This window comes from Salmo salar, chromosome ssa01, assembly GCF_905237065.1.
Source record: "Salmo salar chromosome ssa01, Ssal_v3.1, whole genome shotgun sequence".
In the NCBI taxonomy this organism is placed as follows: domain Eukaryota; kingdom Metazoa; phylum Chordata; class Actinopteri; order Salmoniformes; family Salmonidae; genus Salmo; species Salmo salar.
The window spans coordinates 141,231,622-141,253,199 of NC_059442.1; the positions used below are offsets into that span (position 1 = coordinate 141,231,622).

The 21,578-nt window shown below is 44.4% G+C and overlaps 1 protein-coding gene across 5 annotated transcripts in view; it reads right to left on the minus strand.

Annotated features, from left to right (window-relative positions):
• Window positions 1–21,578, minus strand: part of LOC106565973 (regulator of G-protein signaling 3) — a 202,382-nt gene that overhangs the window by 148,955 nt on the left and 31,849 nt on the right. For 3 of the 5 annotated variants that reach the window (XR_006757932.1, XM_014133716.2, XM_014133701.2), the window contains 6 exons: window positions 12,639–12,720; window positions 12,240–12,345; window positions 11,560–12,001; window positions 9,206–9,245; window positions 8,758–9,071; window positions 7,641–7,724 (listed from right to left, as the gene is read on the minus strand). Coding sequence is in view for 4 of the 5 variants with exons in the window: in XM_014133716.2 (XP_013989191.2) it covers window positions 7,641–7,724; window positions 8,758–9,071; window positions 9,206–9,245; window positions 11,560–12,001; window positions 12,240–12,345; window positions 12,639–12,720 (1,068 nt within the window). In the remaining variant the exon portion in view is untranslated. Of the gene's footprint in view, window positions 1–7,640; window positions 7,725–8,095; window positions 8,245–8,757; window positions 9,072–9,205; window positions 9,246–11,559; window positions 12,002–12,239; window positions 12,346–12,638; window positions 12,721–18,786; window positions 19,590–21,578 lie in introns of those variants that run through there. The other 2 variants (XM_014133709.2, XM_014133724.2) reach the window with 2 other exon arrangements.

The window sequence follows — 21,578 nt, forward strand, 5'->3', positions numbered from 1 at the left end:
ACATCAACACCATCATCCCAGACACCCTAGACCCACTCCAGTTTGCATACTGCCCCAACAGATCCGCAATCTCTATTGCACTCAACACTGCCCTTTCCCACCTGGACAAAAGGAACACCTATGTGAGAATGCTATTCATTGACTACAACTCAGCGTTCAACACCAATCGGTGTCCCGTCCATGGGATGGTTGAGCTAACGTAGGCTAATGCGATTAGCATGAGGTTGTAAGTAACAAGAACATTTCCCAGGACATAGACATATCTTATTTTGGCAGAAAGCTTAAATTCTTGTTAATCTAACTGCACTGACCAGTTAGTAGCTATTACAGTGAAAGAATACCATGCTATTGTTTGAGGAGAGTGCACAATTTTGAACATGGAAAGTTATTAATAAACAAATTAGGCACATTCGGGCAGTCTTGATACAACATTTTGAAGAGAAATGCAATGGTTCATTGGATCAGTCTAAAACTTCGCAAATACACTGATGCCATCTCGTGGCCAAAATCTAAATTGCGCCTGGGCTGGAATAATACATTATTCTCTTGCATTTCAAAATTATGGTACAAAAAAATACAAAAGAACGGTTGGTTTTTTCTTTGTATTATCTTTTACCAGATCTATTATGTTATATTCTCCTACATTCCTTTCACATTTCCACAAACTTCAAAGTGTTTCCTTTCAAATGGTACCACGAATATGCATATTCTTGCTTCAGGGCCGGAGCTACAGGCAGTTAGATTTGGGTATGTCATTTTAGGTGAAAATTTAAAAAAAGGGACATATCCTTAACCTGTTAGGGCTAGGGGGCAGTATTTGCACGGCTGGATAAAAAAATGTACCCGATTTAATCTGGTTACTAATCCTACCCAGTAACTAGAATATGCATATACTTATTATATATGGATAGAAAACACTCTAAAGTTTCTAAAACTGGTTGAATGGTGTCTGTGAGTATAACAGAACTCTTTGGCAGGCAAAACCCTGAGACATTTTCTGACAGGAAGTGGATACCTGATGTGTTGTATTACCTTTAAACCTATGCCATTGAAAAACACAGGGGCTGAGGAATATTTTGGCACTTCCTATTGCTTCCACTAGATGTCACCAGCCTTTACAAAGTGTTTTGAGTCTTCTGGAGGGAGATCTGACCGAACAAGAGCCATGGAACGATGATGGCCCATTAGACACCTGGCGCGCGAGTTCATGTTGGGTACCCTCGTTCCAATACGTTATAAAAGAGAATGCATTCGTCCACCTTGAATATTATTCATGTTCTGGTTAAAAAAGGCCCTAATGATTTATGCTATACAACGTTTGACATGTTTGAACGAACGGAAATATATTTTTTCCCCTCGTTCATGAAGTGAAGTCCGGCGGGCTTAGATCATGTGCTAACAAGACGGAGATTTTTGGACATAAATGATGAGCTTTTTTGAACAAAACTACATTCGTTATGGACCTGTGATACCTGGAAGTGACATCTGATGAAGAGAATCAAAGGTAATGGATTATTTACATAGTATTTTCGATTTTAGATCTCCCCAACATGACGGCTTGTCTGTATCGCAACGCGTATTTTTCTGGGCGCAGTGCTCAGATTATTGCAAAGTGTGATTTCCCAGTAAGGTTATTTTTAAATCTGGCAAGTTGATTGCGTTCAAGAGATGTAAATCTATAATTCTTTAAATGACAATATAATATTTTACCAATGTTTTCTAATTTTAATTATTTAATTTGTGTTGCTGACTTGACTGCCGGTTATTGGAGGGAAACGATTTCCTCAACATCAATGCCATAGTAAAACGCTGTTTTTTGGATATAAATATGAACTTGATAGAACTAAAAAAGCATGCATTGTCTAACATAATATCCTAGGAGTGTCATCTGATGGAGATTGTAAAAGGTTAGTGCATCATTTTAGCTGGTTTTATGGTTTTGGTGACCCTGTCTTTGAATTGACAAAACATTACACACAACTCTTGTAAATGTACTGTCCTAACATACTCTAAATTTATGCTTTCGCCGTAAAACCTTTTTGAAATCGTAAAACGTGGTTAGATTAAGGAGATGTTTATCTTTCAAAGGGTGTAAAATAGTTGTATGTTTGAAAAATTTGAATTTTGACATTTATTTGGATTCAAATTTGCCGCTCTTGAAATGCACCTGCTGTTGATGGAGTGCACCACGGGTGGGACGCTTGCATCCCACCTAGCCCATAGAGGTTAAGAGGTTATTAAAGCTCATCACTAAGCTAAGGACCCTAGGACTAAACACCTCCCTCTGCGTCTCGATCCTGGACTTCCTGACGGGCCACCCCCAGGTGGTAAGGGTAGGCAACAACAAATCTACCACGCTGATCCTCAACACAGGGACCCCTCAGGGGTGCGTTCTTAGTCCCCTTCTGTTCACTCATAACTGCGTGGCCAAGCACAACTCCAACACCATCATTAAGTTTGCTGACGACACAATGGTGGTAGGCCTGCTCACCGACAACGATGAGACAGCCTATAGGGATGAGGTCAGAGACCTGGAAATGTGGTGTCAGGATAACAACCTCTCCCTCAATGTGATCAAGACAAAGGAGATATTCATGGACTACAGGAAAAGGAGTGCCGAAGACACCCCCATTCGCAACGACGGGGCTGTAGTGGAGCAGGTTGAGATCTTTAAGTTCCTTGGTGTCCACATCACCAACAAACTAACATGGCCCAAGCACACCAAGACAGTCGTGAAGAGGGCACGACAACTCCTATTCCCCCTCAGGAGACTGAAAAGATATGGCATGGGTCCTCAAAAGTTCTACAGCTGCACCATCGAGAGCATCCTAACTGGTTGCATCACCGCCTGGTATGGCAACTGCATTGGCTCCGACCACAAGGCACTACAGAGGGTAGTGCGTATGGCCCAGTACATCACAGGGGCAAAGCTTCCTGCCATCCAGGACCTCTATACCAGGCAGTCTCAGAGGAAGGCCCTAAAATTGCCAAAGACTCCAGCCACGCTAGTCATTGACTGTTCTCTCTGCTCCCACACGGCAAGCGGTACCGGAGCCAAGTCTAGGACCAAAAGGCTTTGTAACAGCTTCTACCCCCAAGCCATAAGACTGCTGAACAGCTAATCAAATGGCTACCCATACTATATCAATTGACCCCGCCCTTTTTTTACGCTGCTGATTCTCGCTGTTTATTATCTATTATCTATGCATAGTCACTTTACCTCTACCTACATGTACATATTACCTCAAATACCTGTACTCCCGCAGATTGACTCGGTACCGGTACCCCCTGTATACAGCCTCGTTATTGTTATTTTATTGTTGCTTTTTTATTGTTTACTTTAGTTTAGTTTCTTAAAACTGCATTGTTGGTTAAGGGCCTGTAAGTAAGCATTTCACAAGCATTTGATAAGATTTGAATATACTTTGTGCAATTCTGTTTGCGATAAATAATTATGTGTATGCAAATACTTTATGTGCATGAATGTGTGTCTGTTTGTGTGTGTGTGTGCGTTGTGTGTGTGTGTGTGTGTGTGTGTGTGTGTGTGTGTGTGTGTGTGTGTGTGTGTGTGTGTGTGTGTGTGCGTGTATGTCAGTGGTAAGTATTTCCCTGTTTCTCTTAACAGAAGGCACAACACAAACTGTTAAAAGTCATGCCTCACATTAGTGTTAAACAAACAACACACTCAGTAAACCACCTCTGGGCAACACCAAGGAAGCTACAGCAAAGGTCTTGCATAATATGCATCAACACAGTACAGCAAACAGTGTGTGTAGGCTATGTGTGGGCGGGGTGTGTGTTTTTTTTGTGAATGTTGTTTCTATGCAGATCGAGAGGATGCTGAGGGTCTTGCTGTTGTGGTCTGTTGGTCTGTCTGTCTATCTGTGTGTGGGTGGAGTATGGTTGGTGCAGTGATATCAATAAGCTTATCTCTATACTCACTATCTTCAGAAAAGCACTCAACCACTATTACTTGTGTGTGTGCATGCGTGCGTGCGTGCGCGTGCGTGTTTGTGTTTGTGTGTTTGTGTGTTTGTGTGTGTGTGTGTGTGTGTGTGTGTGTGTGTGTGTGTGTGTGTGTGTGTGTGCGTGTGTGCGTGCGTGCGTGCGTGCGTGCGTGTAGGAGTTTAATGTGCACCCAGGGTTAGTACGGCCAGGCTTGCAACACTAAGATAAAATCTGTAACAACACAGATTTCTAATTAAAACAGTGCCAATCTTCAGAGATGTCTGGCCCCACACTGATTATCTACAAACATGGACTGTTAAATATTTGTCTTCTTTTATCAAGTCCCAGCCAGGGGCCACAATTACCATGCAGCTCCAATGCTCTCCTCCGAAACACAGTGAGGATCTGAAAAGCTCATTTGACACAATGAATATGAAAAAAACTGTGTAGAATTGGAACCGAAAAGGCAATTCTTCCCAGTACGTATGCAGTATTGTCCATTTTTATCTGCAGTAGACACACACACACACACACACACACACACACACACACACACACACACACACACACACACACACACACACACACACACAGCTACATGACAAAAACGTTTCAATAATATGAACACAGTTGAAACCAACAGAGCAGGTGATAGAGGGATATTCTAACATCCAGTCCTCCGCACACAGCCCCCACTCCCTCCCTCTCTCTTTCCCTCCTCTCCTGTCTGCTATCAATCATTTAGACATGTCCACAGACCTGAACCCCTCAGGGAGGAAGAGAATGTCAAGAAGACTCAAGTCAACAGGGTCACAGTTGTTTTTTAAGCCCACCCCTCAACAAACAAAAACATCACAGCTGATCTCTTTTGTCTTCTCAGGGAGGTGAGAGGGGGATAGATAGGGAGGTCATCCAGAATCAACTTGTCAGGATGTATGTTTGTGCGTGTGTGTGTGTTTGCGTGTGTGTGTGTTTGTGAGAGCGAGAGAGAGAGAGAGAGAGGGGAGAGACTGAGTTAAACAGTGCTGAAAATCTCATCTTGCTAAAACTTGACATCACATCACTGTGCATATATTGAGTGAGGTCAAACACCCTTTCTGCCAACCACCTAGCAACCCCCCTCGATAGTAAACAGGGCCTCCTGGTCTTCCTCTCCTAGACCACCCCCCCCCCTCCTCTCTGCCCCCCACACACACCTCTCCATCACATTTCCTGGACAATATTATCACAATGGCTGCCCTGCTTGGCATGGCTTCCCTATCTTGCTCCGCTCTCTCATTCCCAGAAAACACAGGATGGAAAACTTCTGTGTATTATAATATCCACCCTCACCATCACAACCTTGTATTGTATCTTTCCACTAAAGCCAAGGCCAAAGGGAGGTAGTCACATTCAACCACCAGTCTATAGAATGACTGCAGGACTTACAGGCACTTACAACTACAAGGGCAAATATGGGCAACAATGGCCCTTTGTACTTGCTATTTTTGAAGGGTTCTCGTTAAAACAGTATGATTTATAAAATATGAGAGAGAGAGGCAGCATATGAATTTAGTGAATACTGTATTTGATTGAAACTACTGCCCGGATCCAATGTGTCATAAATGAAATAAAGTCCCCCTGTCCATTGTACTGTACTGATGATGCTACTCAATGGTTATGTAGCCACTGATAACTAACTGTAGAGGAAGTTCTGGAGGCCATATGGTCTTCCCACTGATAACACTACACACAGGTCAGGAAACGTGACAGAGGGAACAAGAGAGAGAGAGAGAGAGAGAGAGAGAAAGAAAGAAAGAAAGAAAGAAAGAAAGAAAGAAAGAAAGAAAGAAAGAAAGAAAGAAAGAAAGAAAGAAAGAAAGAAAGAAAGAAAGAAAGAAAGAAAGAAAGAAAGAAAGAAAGAAAGAAAGAAAGAAAGAAAGAGCAAGCGAGAGCGGAAAAAGAGAGAAGAAGAATGAGAGAGGCAATGGGGAACACAGAACAATATCATGCCTCAGATCATTGTGCGTATTGTCCTGACCTTTTAGTAAGTGTGTGACCCCTGTTCAATATCACTTTATCTCTGGTACTGTATGTGTGCAATACAGTACTGTACAGTAAGCAACGTTTACTATAATCTGTGAATTTCAGATTGACAGATAGACCATATATCTTTTTAGTACTTGTTGTTTTTCTCTATCAATGCTATTCACAACAGTTTCCCATTAAACACTGTGCCACAACCTCAACATTTCTTTCAACTATGTTTGCTCTTATATAACATGAGTCAAATATTTCCAAATTAATGGATATAAATTTCGCTGACAAACTCTCTAGAAATGAATATCAATGTACATTTTCTGTCATAAACAATGACCTATGAATTGCAACTACTGGTATACAGTGTTAAAGAGCCATATGGAACAAAGAAAAGTGTTACAAGTAGAAATGACAGCTCACTGAAGGTGTGAAGAAGTTTCCCTTGTTTATTTCCATTTTGTTTATTGTCTATTCCATTTACTTTGGCACTGTAACATATGTTTCCCATCTCAATAAAGCCATTTTAATTGAATTGAGCGAGACAGAGACAGAGAGAATGACACAGAGAGAGACAGAGACATACTGTACAGAAACATGGAAGAGCTACATAGAAAAGCCAGAGTGCACACACAGAGCAGGACATAAAAGAGAGCTGAGGGAGAGAGGGAGATACAAGAGAATTTATCATAGCAGAGATTTCAAAAGTATAGGAACCCTTTGATCCATTAAATAAAAGCCGGTCACTGTGCAACCCTCCAGAAGTACCATTCTGGGTCCTAAATAATTAATTCCCCACTACTAAACAACAGCCCCTCATGTAGATACACTGTCCTGTGCAATGAACAGTTTGATCAGCAATCTTCTCTCTCTCTCTCTCCCTTTTCAAATAGTTATGAGATGTAAAGTTATTTTTGAACCGAGTTGTCAGCATCGTCTCTATGATAAACAAACTCTATGAGATGGATTCTGTCAAACTAGCAAAATATTTGTTCCAATGCTAGTCCTGTATCATTGTCTGTCTGAGGGGAGAGGAGAGGAGAGGAGAGGAGAGGAGAGGAGAGGAGAGGAGAGGAGAGGAGAGGAGAGGAGAGGAGAGGAGAGGAGAGGAGAGGAGAGGAGAGGAGAGGAGAGGAGAGGAGAGGAGAGGAGAGGAGAGGAGAGGAGAGGAAAAGCCAAGAGAAAACAATAGTATAGAAGTCCAATGCAGTGCAGCAGCCACCCAGAGGTTTTCAAACTGTGGTCTCTTTCTCTGTTTCCTCTGTTCTCTGCTGGTATTACACAACACATCAAAGACAGAGGCACTGGGAGGGTATTTAAGAACATTGACAAGGGCTGGGAAAAATCTTCATACTGCATTCCACAAACATTTTGACAGTTAAACAAACCCAACATTTGCAGTTGTAGAATATGAATGAAGAGAACTAGAATGGCAGTATAGAGACTTGTGTCAGATTCTCACAACGTTTTCATCTCTTAAATATTCTCATTAACATTGACATGTCCCATCTCACTGATTTTACTGATCCTGACACACACACACACACACACACACACACACACACACACACACACACACACACACACACACACACACACACACACACACACACACACACACACACACACACACACACACACACACACACACACACCTCTTGTCAGAAGCCGTTTACCTTAATGGAGAGGTGCTTGCTCTCGTGGAGGATCATCTCCTCAGAGACCACCAGTGTCCGTGTGGGGTTACACAGGTCCAGAGGCTGCACACCCAGGAGGAGAGGAGAGTTAAGGGTTAGATTGACATTAGATTAAAGTTAGATTACATTTAGGCAACATACTAGGAATTAAATGAAGATTACATTATCATCCATGGCAAAATACTGCAGTTTTATATCACTTCAAACACACTACATTTACTAATATTGCTTATAATGACAGTACACAATACTACAACAAAAGTCACTGATACTAAACTCATAACCCTGCTATAACAGTCCAATATCATTCACAACACTCACAAATACCACTAAATAGAGATACAGATTGATAGACATGTTTCAAGGATAGACATATCTGGGAGGGGTGTTCTCATGAACATAGCTGTACATGAGGGAGCATGTAGCTACAGTACCATCTCCATATTAGCTCCAAGCTCCATGCTCTCTGCCCACCAAAGGGAACAATACAGGCTGTGCAGCTGGCGGCTCTCGTGTAGCTACAGTCGCACCAGTCTCTACAGAGATCCTCACAGTGTGAGCTGTGACTGCAGGAGTCTGTGAGATGCTCAATCTGTGAAGTGGCGCTAGGCTAAAAGCGCTAGTGCAGCGGGGGTGGTAGCCACATCCTCTTGTGGACCCGGACTGGAGCTAGAGAGACCACAGGGATGGCTGTTTCACTGTGCAGCTAGGTGATTCAGTTAGTCAACAGGAAGTACTATTACAGACCATTGTAGAATCCTGGGAAGTGGGTAGTCCAGTTGTGCAATACACTCACACCTTGACATTGGACATATAGAGGAAATGTGGTTCATTCTAGTGTGTTTATGACATAATCATATGTTGCTACACAGATACACAGAGAGGAGAAGCACTGCAACAAACGTGGTTTTCTTAAAAGTGATCAAAATAAAAGGGGAAAACCCCTAATGGCAATAACAGAGAGATGCAAAAATGGTGAGTCACACATACACACACACACACACACGCAAACACGTGCACACACACACACACACACACACACACACACACACACACACACACACACACACACACACACACACACACACACACACACCTGAACAAAGATGGGGAAGATAAGGATCTTGGGTGCTGCTTTGACGTAGCCATAGTTGCCGTGCGGGTTGTCGTGTTGTACATGGGAGTGTACTATAGTACAGTTCTGGTAGTTAGCAAAGTTGGAGCTCTGGACCTGCTGGTAGCTGGGTGGGGGTTGGCCAGAGAGGTTGGCTTCAGATGGCTTAGACATCTTGGCATTAGCGGAGCGTCGTAGGAAGGTGGTCCGGCCTGCTAGTCCTACACCCCCAGGCGGGGCACCGCCAGACCCCTGTTTCTGGGGCATGCTGGCCTGACCCGGGTATATCCTCCCTGCTGAGAGACATCACACGCACAAAAACACACACTGGGCGTTAGCCTGGGTACATAGAAGTACAGTGGTTATAGATAGAATTGTCCTGCAAAACCACCTTGTTCATTAAAATCCTAGTCAGTAGTAAATGGCTTACCCAAGGTACCATGGTTGTCCTGGTAGACAGGCCTCAATATCTGAAAGAGACAAAAGCATCACAATCAATGGTCCTCTTATAACAGTTGACCAATACCATACGCTGCTTTAGGATACTTTCACATGTAATGTATCCATCCCACCATAATAAATGCCTAGCATGAAGTCAAACTGAAGCACTGGTCGTGTTGAGCATGGAATGGGGCCACAAACTGTTGTCTGACTCCATTACTACTGTAGTGCAGGAGTCCTATGCGATCTCAGGCCAGTGAGCCATGTCACATATTCAATAAACATGTGTTCAGCTCAAGGAATAGACCCAGTGACCTGAGAGCTAATGTGTGCTGTTGATACATGATGGTGGCTGTGCTGTTCATTGATTCTTATGGCCTTGAGTGACACAGACGTCAACCACACACTGTACTGTACTGTAACGTACTTTATTATACTGTAGCACTATGAATACAGGCGAAGGACGACATTGCCCTTGGAAATTGAACGGTTGGTGGGGAGAGCTGATCCTAGAACTGTGCCTACAGATAACTACTCAAGTACCCAAGTAACGTTGCCCCTGGAAATGTAATGGGGGAGGGGGAAGCTGATCCTAGAACTGTGCCTAAAGATAAGATCTACCCGATATAACAAGCCAGGTGAAAGAGGTGAACCAACCAGAGGCATATCAATGGCTGGTACATACAACTATCTTCCATGATTGATTTATCTGCTGTGTGTGTTTCAGTGGGGACTGGCCGACAGGATGAAACCAAATCATCATGGATTGTATGCCTGCTCTGACCTGGAGGAGAGATGCTCCATTACCCCATCCTTCAAAGTTTGGATTTAGTCTGAAAGGTTCTATCCTCTTATTTCCATCCACTTTGACAACTGCTTTATCTACATTCTTCCTTTCCTCTACCCTCTTTTACCCTCTTCTGCTGTACCCGTCATCCATCCATCATTGCCTCTCGCTACCCCATTAATCCCTTCTACTTCTTATAACCATTATTCCAACCTCTTGATGTACTACTACTATTCAGGCTGTATCACAACCGGCCGTGATTGGGAGTCCCATAGCGCGGCGCACAATTGGCCCAGCGTCGTCCGGGTTTGGCCGGTGTAGGCAGACATTATAAACAAGAATTTGTTCTTAACTGACTTTCCTAGTTAAATAAAGGTAAAATATATACCCATATCTACTCTGTTCCCTAACCCATATTTCCCCATAGGGAAGGTAATGGATTAATGGGGGGTAGACATTCATCCATCACCTCCCTCGCTTATCCCTCTCTCCCCCTCTATCCCCTTTTCTGCATCCTATTCCCACTCCATCCAATCCTCCTCCACAGCCATCCAAGCCAGTCCACCCCCTCACACTCCTAACCCTCTAACCCCTGTGCTCTCCTCTTAGCATTTAGACACAGAAGACGTTCCCATCATGCTCTCTGAGCCCTATGTCATGCCATATCTGTTGAGGCAGCACAGCTACCCTCAAACAAACACACTGCCCTACACACACACATGCGCTGAACAAGCACACACACACTCAGATTGCCAGGCAGGCTGCAGCTCCCAGACTAACCGACAGCCTTACAGTGTCGAGGTCCCTGGGTCTGGATGGAATGCAGGGTATACAGCCTCCTTCATTTCCGCTAGAGGCCTTCTAACAACCAGGCTACTGAGTCACGGAACCCCTCAGCCACATTACTGTCTGTGATTGGCTGTTCAAGCTCAGTGGGACAGATAATGAAGGATTAGGTCAAGACTAGAAGTTCTAGGTTTTCTGGTTCTCTGCATTCATTGCTTCAACATAACTGGTCCCTTCTTCCAGGCTGGATGGTTAGTGTTGTATGGTTGGGGATGTTAAGGAATCAAGTTCACAATCAGTGTGTTTCTTTATCCATTTGTTACACTTTATTATGTCTTTATCATAAAGAGCTATTGCCTCATATACAGCATGTCACAGGATGTTACAGTGTGCATCATTTGATAGAACACCCCATGGGTCAACTGTGGTTTTCTCCATATAGGGGCTTGAATACTACCTACTATTGCAGCAAATCTCAACTCTTGATTGTATACTTTTTTTTCACAATTTCTCATTCAACTACCTATTTAACTATTTACTATATATAGTATATGTGATTTACAGAATGCACGTGTCAGTTTGAATTACACAGATATATCTCAGATTTAAATGGCAGATAGTGTATGTCAGGTAGGATTGGCACAGATCTATGGCAGGTATGAATGGCACATATTGAGATCTCCAGTGTATGTCAGGGTCTAGATAGTGCCATCGAGGGGGTAAGGCAGGAGTCTGGGATGGACCATGAGCCTCTGCTCCCCCGGCAGTACCTGGCTTCCTGGGTTTATGGGGGCCAGGATGATGTAGTTATCTCCGTTGGACGCCTTCACTCTAGTCCCCTTCAGCGTGGCTGTGTGGCTCTGGCTATGGGTCTGGCTCCTGGCTTTACCATCCACCTCTTCCGCCCCCCCTCCTAAGCACCTCCTCTCCCCCCACGGCCCCCCTACTCCTCCTACCACTCCCCTGCCGCCCCCCTCAGAGCCGTTGACCAGCACCCGGCGGCTGGTCCTGTGGTGGGCAGGGAGGGGGGGCACGGCCGGGGGGATCTTGTCACGGTCTAGCCGGTCCTTGGACCTGTCCCTCCGCCTGGTGGGGGGTGAGGGGGTGTCGTAGTTGGGCTTGTAGGAGGGCCGGTGAATGAGGCCCTCAAAACTGGGCTTGGCAGCCGGCCCGGTGCGCCACACCACCACCGTGATCTCATTGGAGTTGTTTCTGTAGAGGGAGGGAGAGAGGGAATGTGACAACTAGTCAGGAAGAGTGAAAAGGTAAGCTTATCGCCGGCAAAGGACGTGAGCAAAGAGGCCACGGGCCAGAGTGTCTATATAGGAATTGCTGTGCATAGATAAACTTTTAAAATGTACATGTGGAGCTCTATAAGGGTTGACGATAGTTATCCCTGTTAAAGTTGGTTTAGTCCATTATTTCCTCTGTGTCTCCCTGCCTGTAGTACCTGATGGCGTGGGCGAGCTCCACACATTTCCACTGTTCTACAGGCTGACCATTGAGCTGCAGCACAGTGTCCAACTGCTGCAGACCTGCCTGATCCGCCGGACCACCTGAAGACAGGAGAGAGGTCAGTAGAGGGCCACACACACACACACAGATATCGCACAAATACCCACACACACAAATCTCTGACCACTTCAGGAGAGCAGATGGGGCAAGAGATCACAAACACACACAAAGTTATTCAAGCAAGCTTCTACCCACTCATTTATATACATACCTGATATGCTTAACCACCTCAGGACAGTAGGGGGCAAGATGGTATACACACACAGGAAGGAAAAAACACACAGACACAGACACACACATCAACACACAGACAGCAGGGAGAGGAGAGCCTTGCCTGGATCGACGGCCTGTACCCTCACTGGAGAGTCAGAGCAGATGGTGAAGCCATAGCCGTCCTTTCCTCGAAGGATGGTCACCTAAAGACACAGAGACATCAAATCACCATATGTAAAGACATTATTCAATTATTACATGACAATGTACTGTATGTCTATGGAGTGAAAAGCAAATATTATTTTCGAAAAGCCATCTACAGCCAAATAGGAGCAGTTAGACCAACATGTGAGCATTTTGCCTACAGATTAGAGCGTGATTCTCTCTCTGACCAGCAGCTGAGTGTGTGTGGATGGAAAGTGTGTGGATGCCAGCCACACAGACTAGCACCTTGGCCCTCATCAAAGGAGGTGGGCGCTTTAGTGTGGTTCTGACGCCAACTGTGGACAACAGCATCCGCACAGAGTAGGAGCACAAGCACGCACACACACACACACACACACACACACACACACACACACACACACACACACACACACACACACACACACACACACACACACACACACACACACACACACACACACACACACACACACACACACACACAATGCCCAAAAACTGTCTGTAAGAATTCCAGGAATAATGCCAGTGTGTGTGCCAAAATCAACAGTGCTCCGTCCATAAGAATGTTTCCATCTCATCTGCTGACAATAGGGCCTGAAATTAAGCTCAGTAAAAGTCTGTCTGAACACACAAACACAGTACGATGTTAATCCAAGACTCTTATCTAAAGTCAGTTTTATGTCTCCCCCTTATAGTTCAGATCAGGATGGTAATAGGGTATACTGATCCTAGATCTGTGTCTGTGGTTAACCTCTGAGCGTGTCTAAGAGACTGGCATCAAGATGCATAAGCGTATTAACTTGTTTACCTTTGATGACTACAGTACAACCCTAAGTAGCAAACAGTGACTTGAATAAAGGTTTTAGGGAGAATTCCTAGAATCTCTTGACGGATTTGCCTACAGGATTTACCATCTGTAATCTAGTGACCAACTTGAACATTGAACCTATTAAGGATTAGCCCCTTTTTTTCCAATTTTCGCCTAAAATGACATACCCAAATCTAACTGCCTGTAGCTCAGGACCTGAAGCAAGGATGTGCATATTCTTGGTACCATTTGTAAGGAAAAACTTAGAAGTTTATGGAAATGTGAAAGGAATGTAGGAGAATATAACACAATAGATCTGGTAAAAGATAATACAAAGAAAAAAACAACCGTTCTTTGGTATTTTTTTTTGTACCATCATTTTGAAATGCAAGAGAAAGGCCATAATATATTATTTTTCCAGCCCAGGTGCAATTTAGATTTTGGCCACTAGATGGCATCAGTGTATGTGCAACGTTTTAGACTGATCTAATGAACCATTGTATTTCGGTTCCAAATTTTGTGTCAAGACTGCCCAAATGTGCCTAATTTGTTCATGAATAACTTTTCATGTTCAAAATTGTGCACTCTCCTCAAACAATAGCATGGTATTCTTTCACTGTAATAGCTACTGCAAATTGGTCAGTGCAGTTAGATTAACAAGAATGTAAGCTTTCTGCAAATATCAGATATGTCTATGTCCTGGGAAATGTTCTTGTTACTTACAACCTCACGCTAATCGCATTAGCCTACGTTAGCTCAACCGTCCCGTGGAAGGGACACCGATCCCGAAGAATTAACATGAACTGTTAACCTCTTGATGCCCATTATTGCAAGGCCATATACAATCCCTATGTACAGTACCAGTGAAAAGTTTGGACACACCTACTCATTCAAGGGTTTTTCTTTATTTGACTATTTTCTACATTGTAGAATAATAGTGAAGACATCAAAACTATGAAATAACACACATGGAAACACGCAGTAACCAAAAAAAGTGTTAAACAAGTCAAAATATATTTTATATTTGAGATTCTTCAATGTTGCCACCCTTTGCCTTGATGACAGCTTTGCACACTCTTGGCATTCTCTCAACCAGCTTCATGAGGTAGTCATCAAAAAGGTGTGCATTGTTTAAAAGTTAATTTGTGGAATTTCTATCCTTCTTAATGCATTTGAGCCAGTCAGTTGTGTTGTGACAAGGTAGGGGCGGTATACAGAAGATAGCCCTATTTGGTAAAAGACCAAGTCCATTTTACGACAAGAACAGCTCAAATTAGCAAAGACAAATGACAGTCCATCATTACTTTAAGACATGAAGGTCAGTCAATCCGGAGCATTTCAAAAACGTTGAAAGTTTTCTTCAAAAAACATCAAACGCTATGATGAAACTGGCTCTCATGAGGACCGCCACAGGAACGGAAGACCCAGAGTTACCTCTGCTGCAGAGGATAAGTTCATTAGAGTTAACTGCACCTCAGATTGCAGCCCAAATAAATACTTCACAGAGTTCAAGTAAGAGACACATCTCAACATCAACTGTTCAGAGGAGACGTGAATCAGGCCGTCATTGTCGAATTGCTGCAAAGAAACCACTACTAAGGAACACCAATAATAAGAAGAGACTTGCTTGGGCCAAGAAACACGAGCAATGAACATTAGACCGGTGGAAATCTGTCCTTTGGTCTGATGAGTCCAAATTTGAGATTTTTGGTTCCAACCGCCGTGTCTTTGCGAGACGTAGAGTAGGTGAAGGGATGATCTCCGCATGTGTGGTTCTCACCGTGAAGCAAAGAGGTGGAGGTGTGATGCTTTGCTGGTGACACTGTCATTGATTTATTTAGAATTCAAGGCACCCTTAATTAACCAGCATGTCTTCCACAGCATTCTGCAATGGCCCAAAACACACCTCCAGGCTGTGTAAGGGCTATTTAACCAAGATGGAGAGTGATGGTGCTGCATCAGATGACCTGGCCTCCACAATCACCCGACTTCAACCCAATTGAGATCATTTGGGATGAGTTGGACCACAGAGTGAAGGAAAAGCAGCCCAAAAGTCCTCAGCATATGTGGGAACTACTTCAAGACCGTTGGATAAGCATTGCTCATGAAGTTGTTTGAGAGAATGCCAAGAGTGTGCAAAGCTGCCATCAAGGCAAAGGGTGATTTATTTAACACTTTTTTGGTTACTACATGATTCCATATGTGTTATTTCATAGTTTTGATGTCTACAATGTAGAAAATAGTAAAAATAAAGAAAAAACCCTTGAATGAGTAGGTGTGTCCAAACTTTTCACTGGCACTGTATGTCCAATGAGAATGCATTATGTTCGCTCACATACTGTAAATGTCATGATCACTAATTATAGTGTTTTGTAAGGGCTTGGCGCCTGAAATGGATGAAGACAATTAAGTAAAGGATAAATCAAATTGGTGCATAAACTTTGGTTCATCTGATTCACTCTTGATATGCTGTGAGCTGACAGTTTGGCAGATTACACTGTGATAGATGGACACAAACTGTGAGAACGAAGAGTCACAGTCCATAATCACTGGTGACATACGGTATGTCACCCCCAACATCATGTCACCGCCCCCACCACCATGGTGACAGCTGGGTTGACCTCCTCCCACTGCTGACTGACTGACTGATTGGCTGTACACGTTATGTCAATTATGACATTTCTCAGAATCCTCCAAATTGGACACACTTTCCACTCATCAAAATACATGATCATTTTAATAGTCTTTTAAAATGTTTAATAGATTATAATCTTGATCGTCTTTTAAAATGCTTGATAGATTATAATCTTGATAGTCTTTCAAATGTTTGATAGATTATAATCTTGATAGTCTTTTCAAATGTTTGATAGATTATAATCTTGATAGTCTTTTCAAATGTTTGATAGATTATAATCTTGATAGTCTTTTAAAATGCTTGATAGATGATAATCTTGATAGTCTTTTAAAATGCTTGATAGATGACAATCTTGATAGCCTTTTAAAGTGTTTGATGGATTATAATCTTGCTAGTATTTTTAAATGTTTGATAGATGATAATCTTGATAGTCTTAAAATGTTTAGTAAATTATAATCTTGATAGTTAAAAAAATTTAGATAATCTGGATAGTGGAGGAGACAACTGTTTAATAACACAACATACTGGCTAACAACCAGAGACAACATCACTACTGTCAGATATGAGAGAGAGAGAGAGAGACAGAGAGAGAGAAGGAAGATGTGAGATGAAGAGAAGAAGAGACAAAAAGACAGTTGGGGAGAAGAGAGAAACAACAGAAGCGAATAGAGAAAGGCCGGGGGAGAGAAGAGAAAGAGAAAAGAGGAAGGGAGAGAGAGAGAGATGGGGGCTCTGTAGGGGGTAGTGGTGTGAAGGGATGGTTGGCACGCAGTAGAAGAGGGAGGGTAGAGGGGGGGTAGTGTTAATTAGAGGTGCCCCCTGGCCTCTCTGAGCGTGGGACCGGACCACAAGGAGACAAGACACACACCGACTGGCATCCAGGGCCTGACAGTGGGCACACGGTGGGTACACACACACACACACATTCTTACTCACTAACTCTCATCCCTGGCCTTGCTCTCCCATGCGCTAACACACACGTCCAACCTTGCTCCACAATACTAATGCGATCAGTTTGTACAGCTCTTCAGGCCAAGGCCAGAGAACCAGCAACAACTGTCTGACAGGCAGCATACAAAGCCGGCTCAGAGTGAGCATCTGGATGCTATTCTCCCATCTCCAGTTTGTCTCAAGAGCCTCTAACGCCTCAATCTATCTCCTTCCAGTCAAATGATAAGGTTACGAGCCCACTTATATGGTGCTTTAGAGTGAGTATGAAACTACCATTGCTTGCTATTGAGAGACTTAGCTATTGAAATGAGTTGTACAAGAGTGTATTTATGTAACACGTAGGAGTGTGTGAGTGTGTGTGTGTGTGGAGTCGTGACCTGTTGTCCTGTGAGATGCACATTGTGTGGGTGCATGGGTGTGTGCATGCGTGTGTGTGAGACCAAGCTTTCTCTCTATGTTGTTTTGCCTCAACAATCTCATGAGACACTACAGTATCTATGAGAGCCCACAGCTATGAGTCAACCCACTGTCTGTCTGTCTTCTGTGTGCTTCTGCTCTGTTTGATGTCTCTCCAGCCTGTAAACCCGATGTGCCTCAGTGATTGCACTACTAACTTACACACACACACACTACAGGACTAAAGCAAAATAACAATTCTCTCCCATCCACTAACAGGTCTGTTTGTGAGCTGAACTCCACAACACTATAACTCCAGTAAGACATTCCCAGTCCGTTGAGCAAGGCCTTATCTTGGTCACTGTGTTTTGGTGACAACATGTCTAGGCTGGCAGAAAAACATAACTCTCTGCCAGCCCAGTATTGTGTCCATGTCAACACGCTGTACTGACGCGATGCCATGCAAACTCCAATCACTGATTGCAAACTGTTAGATAAGAAAGGTTTGTGCTTGAGACTGATTTGTAAGTGAGGATGAGAGACTCCAGACTGGGTGTAATTGTTAGCCTGTAGCACAGTCTCAATTTTCTCCCTTTCTCTCTTTTTCTCCATCAGATTGCCTCTGGATAAATAATGCAGATGGCGGAGACCTCATTCTTCTGTCTCTCCCAGGAAACAGGGAACACACTTTCATCCACTCGTTTTTACACTGGTTTCCTCATCATCCCTTCCCTTCCCCGTTAGATACTGTAGGAGTGAGCTTTCCAATGGCAAACACTCCAATGGCAAAGTAAAGCCTAAAGCCTCGAATACAAATTCCATAACTCTGCTATCTATCTCTCTCTTACTGTTCCGGCGCCTTAATCCAATTGCACTATACAAAAAAATCTATATACTTTCCCAACCAATTGAACGGTCTGCTTCCTACATCATTGCTGTCATCTTTCTGTTCCCTTGTCATTTTAAAATGTTCATGCTTTCTAACGTATTCTCTTTGTCTGTGTTGCAGTCTCTCCAAAAGAGCCGGCTACACACAGAACCCTATCTGAACCCCCATCCCTCCTCTCCCCCTCTTCTTCCATTCTCCCACTACCCCATTCTCTGCACTTCCATTCGCACACCCTCCTACCCCACTCCCTGTCCTCTCCCTCTCTTCTCACTCGCACACTTACCTGACACTCTCCCCCCATTTGTCACACCCCTATGCACAACACACTTCTATCTCTCCCTCTATCCCCCCCCTCCCTCCCACCCTCCCTTTCTCTCTCCAGGTGATTATCTAGGGGGACAGACCTGAGGCAGTCTAGCGGCGATGCAGACCCTACACAGCCCGTGGATGGTATGCATGACTCCAGGCTCCTCCTGAAGACAGATACACTGTGGATGCTCCTCTGTCTACAGTCCTGGATGGTTCTCTGGGGATGTTCCTCTAGAGTTCCTCTGTTCTTCTTTATACTCAGAGGAAGATCTCCTAAACACAATAGTCTGTATGGTCCTTTGGGTTCTCCCAACGCTGTATGAGCTCTTCAATGTGTTATGTATGGTCCCCAATCTGATTCCTGTCCACTCTGGATGATCCTCTGTGTGTGGTTGTCTAGTTAGGGTCCTCTATGGAATAGTCCAGTCAGTATGGTCTGTGTTGATTGCTGTCCTTTATGAGGCAACCACTCGGTATGGTCCTATCTGCATGGTCAACATGCAGTCAATAAGATGCACTGGAAACCGTTCTCTGTATGTGGTCAGTGCAGTCACCAATTAGATCCTCTATTAAATATTCTAATGCTCCGGGTGCGGTACTCCAAGCCCTATGTATGGGTCCTCAGAATGCTGTGTATGGGTCCTCAGAATGCTGTGTATGGGTCCTCAGAATGCTGTGTATGGGTCCTCAGAATGCTGTGTATGGGTCCTCAGAATGCTATGTATGGGTCCTCAGAATGCTGTGTATGGGTCCTCAGAATGCTGTGTATGGGTCCTCGCAACACCGTGAGTCCTCCTAGCGCTGTCCAGTCTTCTCTGATCTGAGTGAGTCCGTGTGTGGGGGCTGGCGTCGCGGAGGCGAGACTGGTGCTGCGTTGGCCTGCTCCAGCCACACTGCACTTGGCATGGCCGCTCATGGGAACTCTGCTCTGGAGAAGAATGGGAGGAAGTGCTCCCTCACCCCCCCTCCTCACGCTCCTCTCTTTTTCCTCCCCCCCACCTCGAGCCCTGTCCGGGCCAGCCTGTTTGTGTGCCTACCCTCGATAAGCCCAGAACAACTTCCTGAGCCAGCGGTACAGGGCTGAGAGAGAGAGGTGAGACAGACTGCTCACACACACAGATGTGGGATCATACTGTAGAAGTGGAAGAGAGAGAAGAGCACTGTGAGAATGAACGCTTTTGCATACATAATATGTATGTTATGCATACGGAGGTAGGAGGGAGTCTGTAGACGCTCAATCACAGGCATGTATTATAAATACAGTAGATATACTCCTGTGTGTTTATGAGCGTCCCCCTTTGCCATATTCACCCACATGCACTAACAAGAAACATCTACTGTGTGCAGCCTCCTGTTGTGCAACTCTTACAATGAAAGACAGAACCCGCTGCTGATGAACGGTTGAAAGCAGCAGGAGGCAGTCTGCAACCTTACACATACCTCTCACCAAGCAATTTTTCTGCAAATCTCTCTTTTTCACACACACACAGTCAGTTTTCACACCTAGACACACTCTCTGGAGACCTCCCTCCGCTCTCTCTAAACTATTTTACAGCAGTCTCACACCAGACACCATCATGTTTGTTATGTTTGGTTCTTTCATATTTCCTCTCCTTTTCCTTTCAATTTTCCGTGTGCAGAAATGCAGGTCTTTGAATGTGCTACTCCGGCCAACCCCTTTCCAGTTATCAAAACACTCTCCTATTTTTGTTTTTGATTGGCTACGGCATGAGAGCCGGAAACAGGAGGGCTATGAAATCTATGTAAAATAACAACAAACATCGCTCGGCCAGGCCAGAAAACTGGCAAATGTAACCCCAGAGCGACCTCATTAATTCTTAACATGTCTCCGTTCCATTTATCCTTTAGTGGCTGGCTCACTGGAGGTTTACAGAGTCACAGAAAAGGAGAGGCCAAAGAGTAACCCATAGTGGGCTCTCTCCACAATGCTAACAGGCTGACAGAAAAGACTATTCAAGTCCTTACATCCCCTCTACTGGGCATTTAGGGGGACTTTTCCCTGTTCTCCTTTTTAAGGGGGGAAGGTTACCCTTCAATCGCACACAAAAACATGCGAGAGCTCTTTCTCTTCCTTTTCTATCCTACTGTTCATCTCTAAACAGGCAGAAGGAGGGATTAGAGGGAGAGAGAGAAAGAGAGGGAGAGAGAGAAAGAGAGAGAGGCAAGTGCTTGTAACTCCGTCTTTGAGCCAGACAAGACGAACGGAGCAGCTCCTCTTTGGAGTGTGGGATCTTCCGACAGTCAGCTTCTCTCTGGCTGACTTGAGTAGAGGAGGCATCAAAGACAGGCAGCGTCTCTCTGACTGACCTGACTAGAGGAGGCATCAAAGACAGGCAGCTTCCACTCCACTGGGCAGCCAGGACCAAGGCCAGGGGCAGGACTAGACTGGGGTTATTTTGTAGGTCTAGGGCCAAGGCCAAGGATAGGACTAGGTTCAGGGTTAGGGCTGGGATTATTTTATAGGGGTAGGACTAGGGCCATGTTTTGGGGATAGGACTAGGCCCAGCCCCAGGGCAGAGACTTGGACCAGGGTCATGACTTAGGCTAGGGCAGGGGTTAGGATTGGGCCCATGGGCTGTGGCTGTGGTTAAAAACAGGACTATAGGACTAGGACTGTGTTGGTTCCAGGGCTGGTGCCTGGACTGGAGCCCCTGCAGAGCTAAGAAACCCAACAAAATGAACAACCTTCTGTCCTTTCTCTCACCCTCATCCCCTCTCTGCATCCAGAGCAACAGGACAGTGTCACTCCCAGTTCTCAGGAAATGGAGAGAGAGGAAAGTAATACCAGCCGACAAGCTCTTGCTGTCATGAGTCAGGGAAACTTTTTGTCAGCTCAATCAGCATTAATATTCATTCCCTGTGTCTG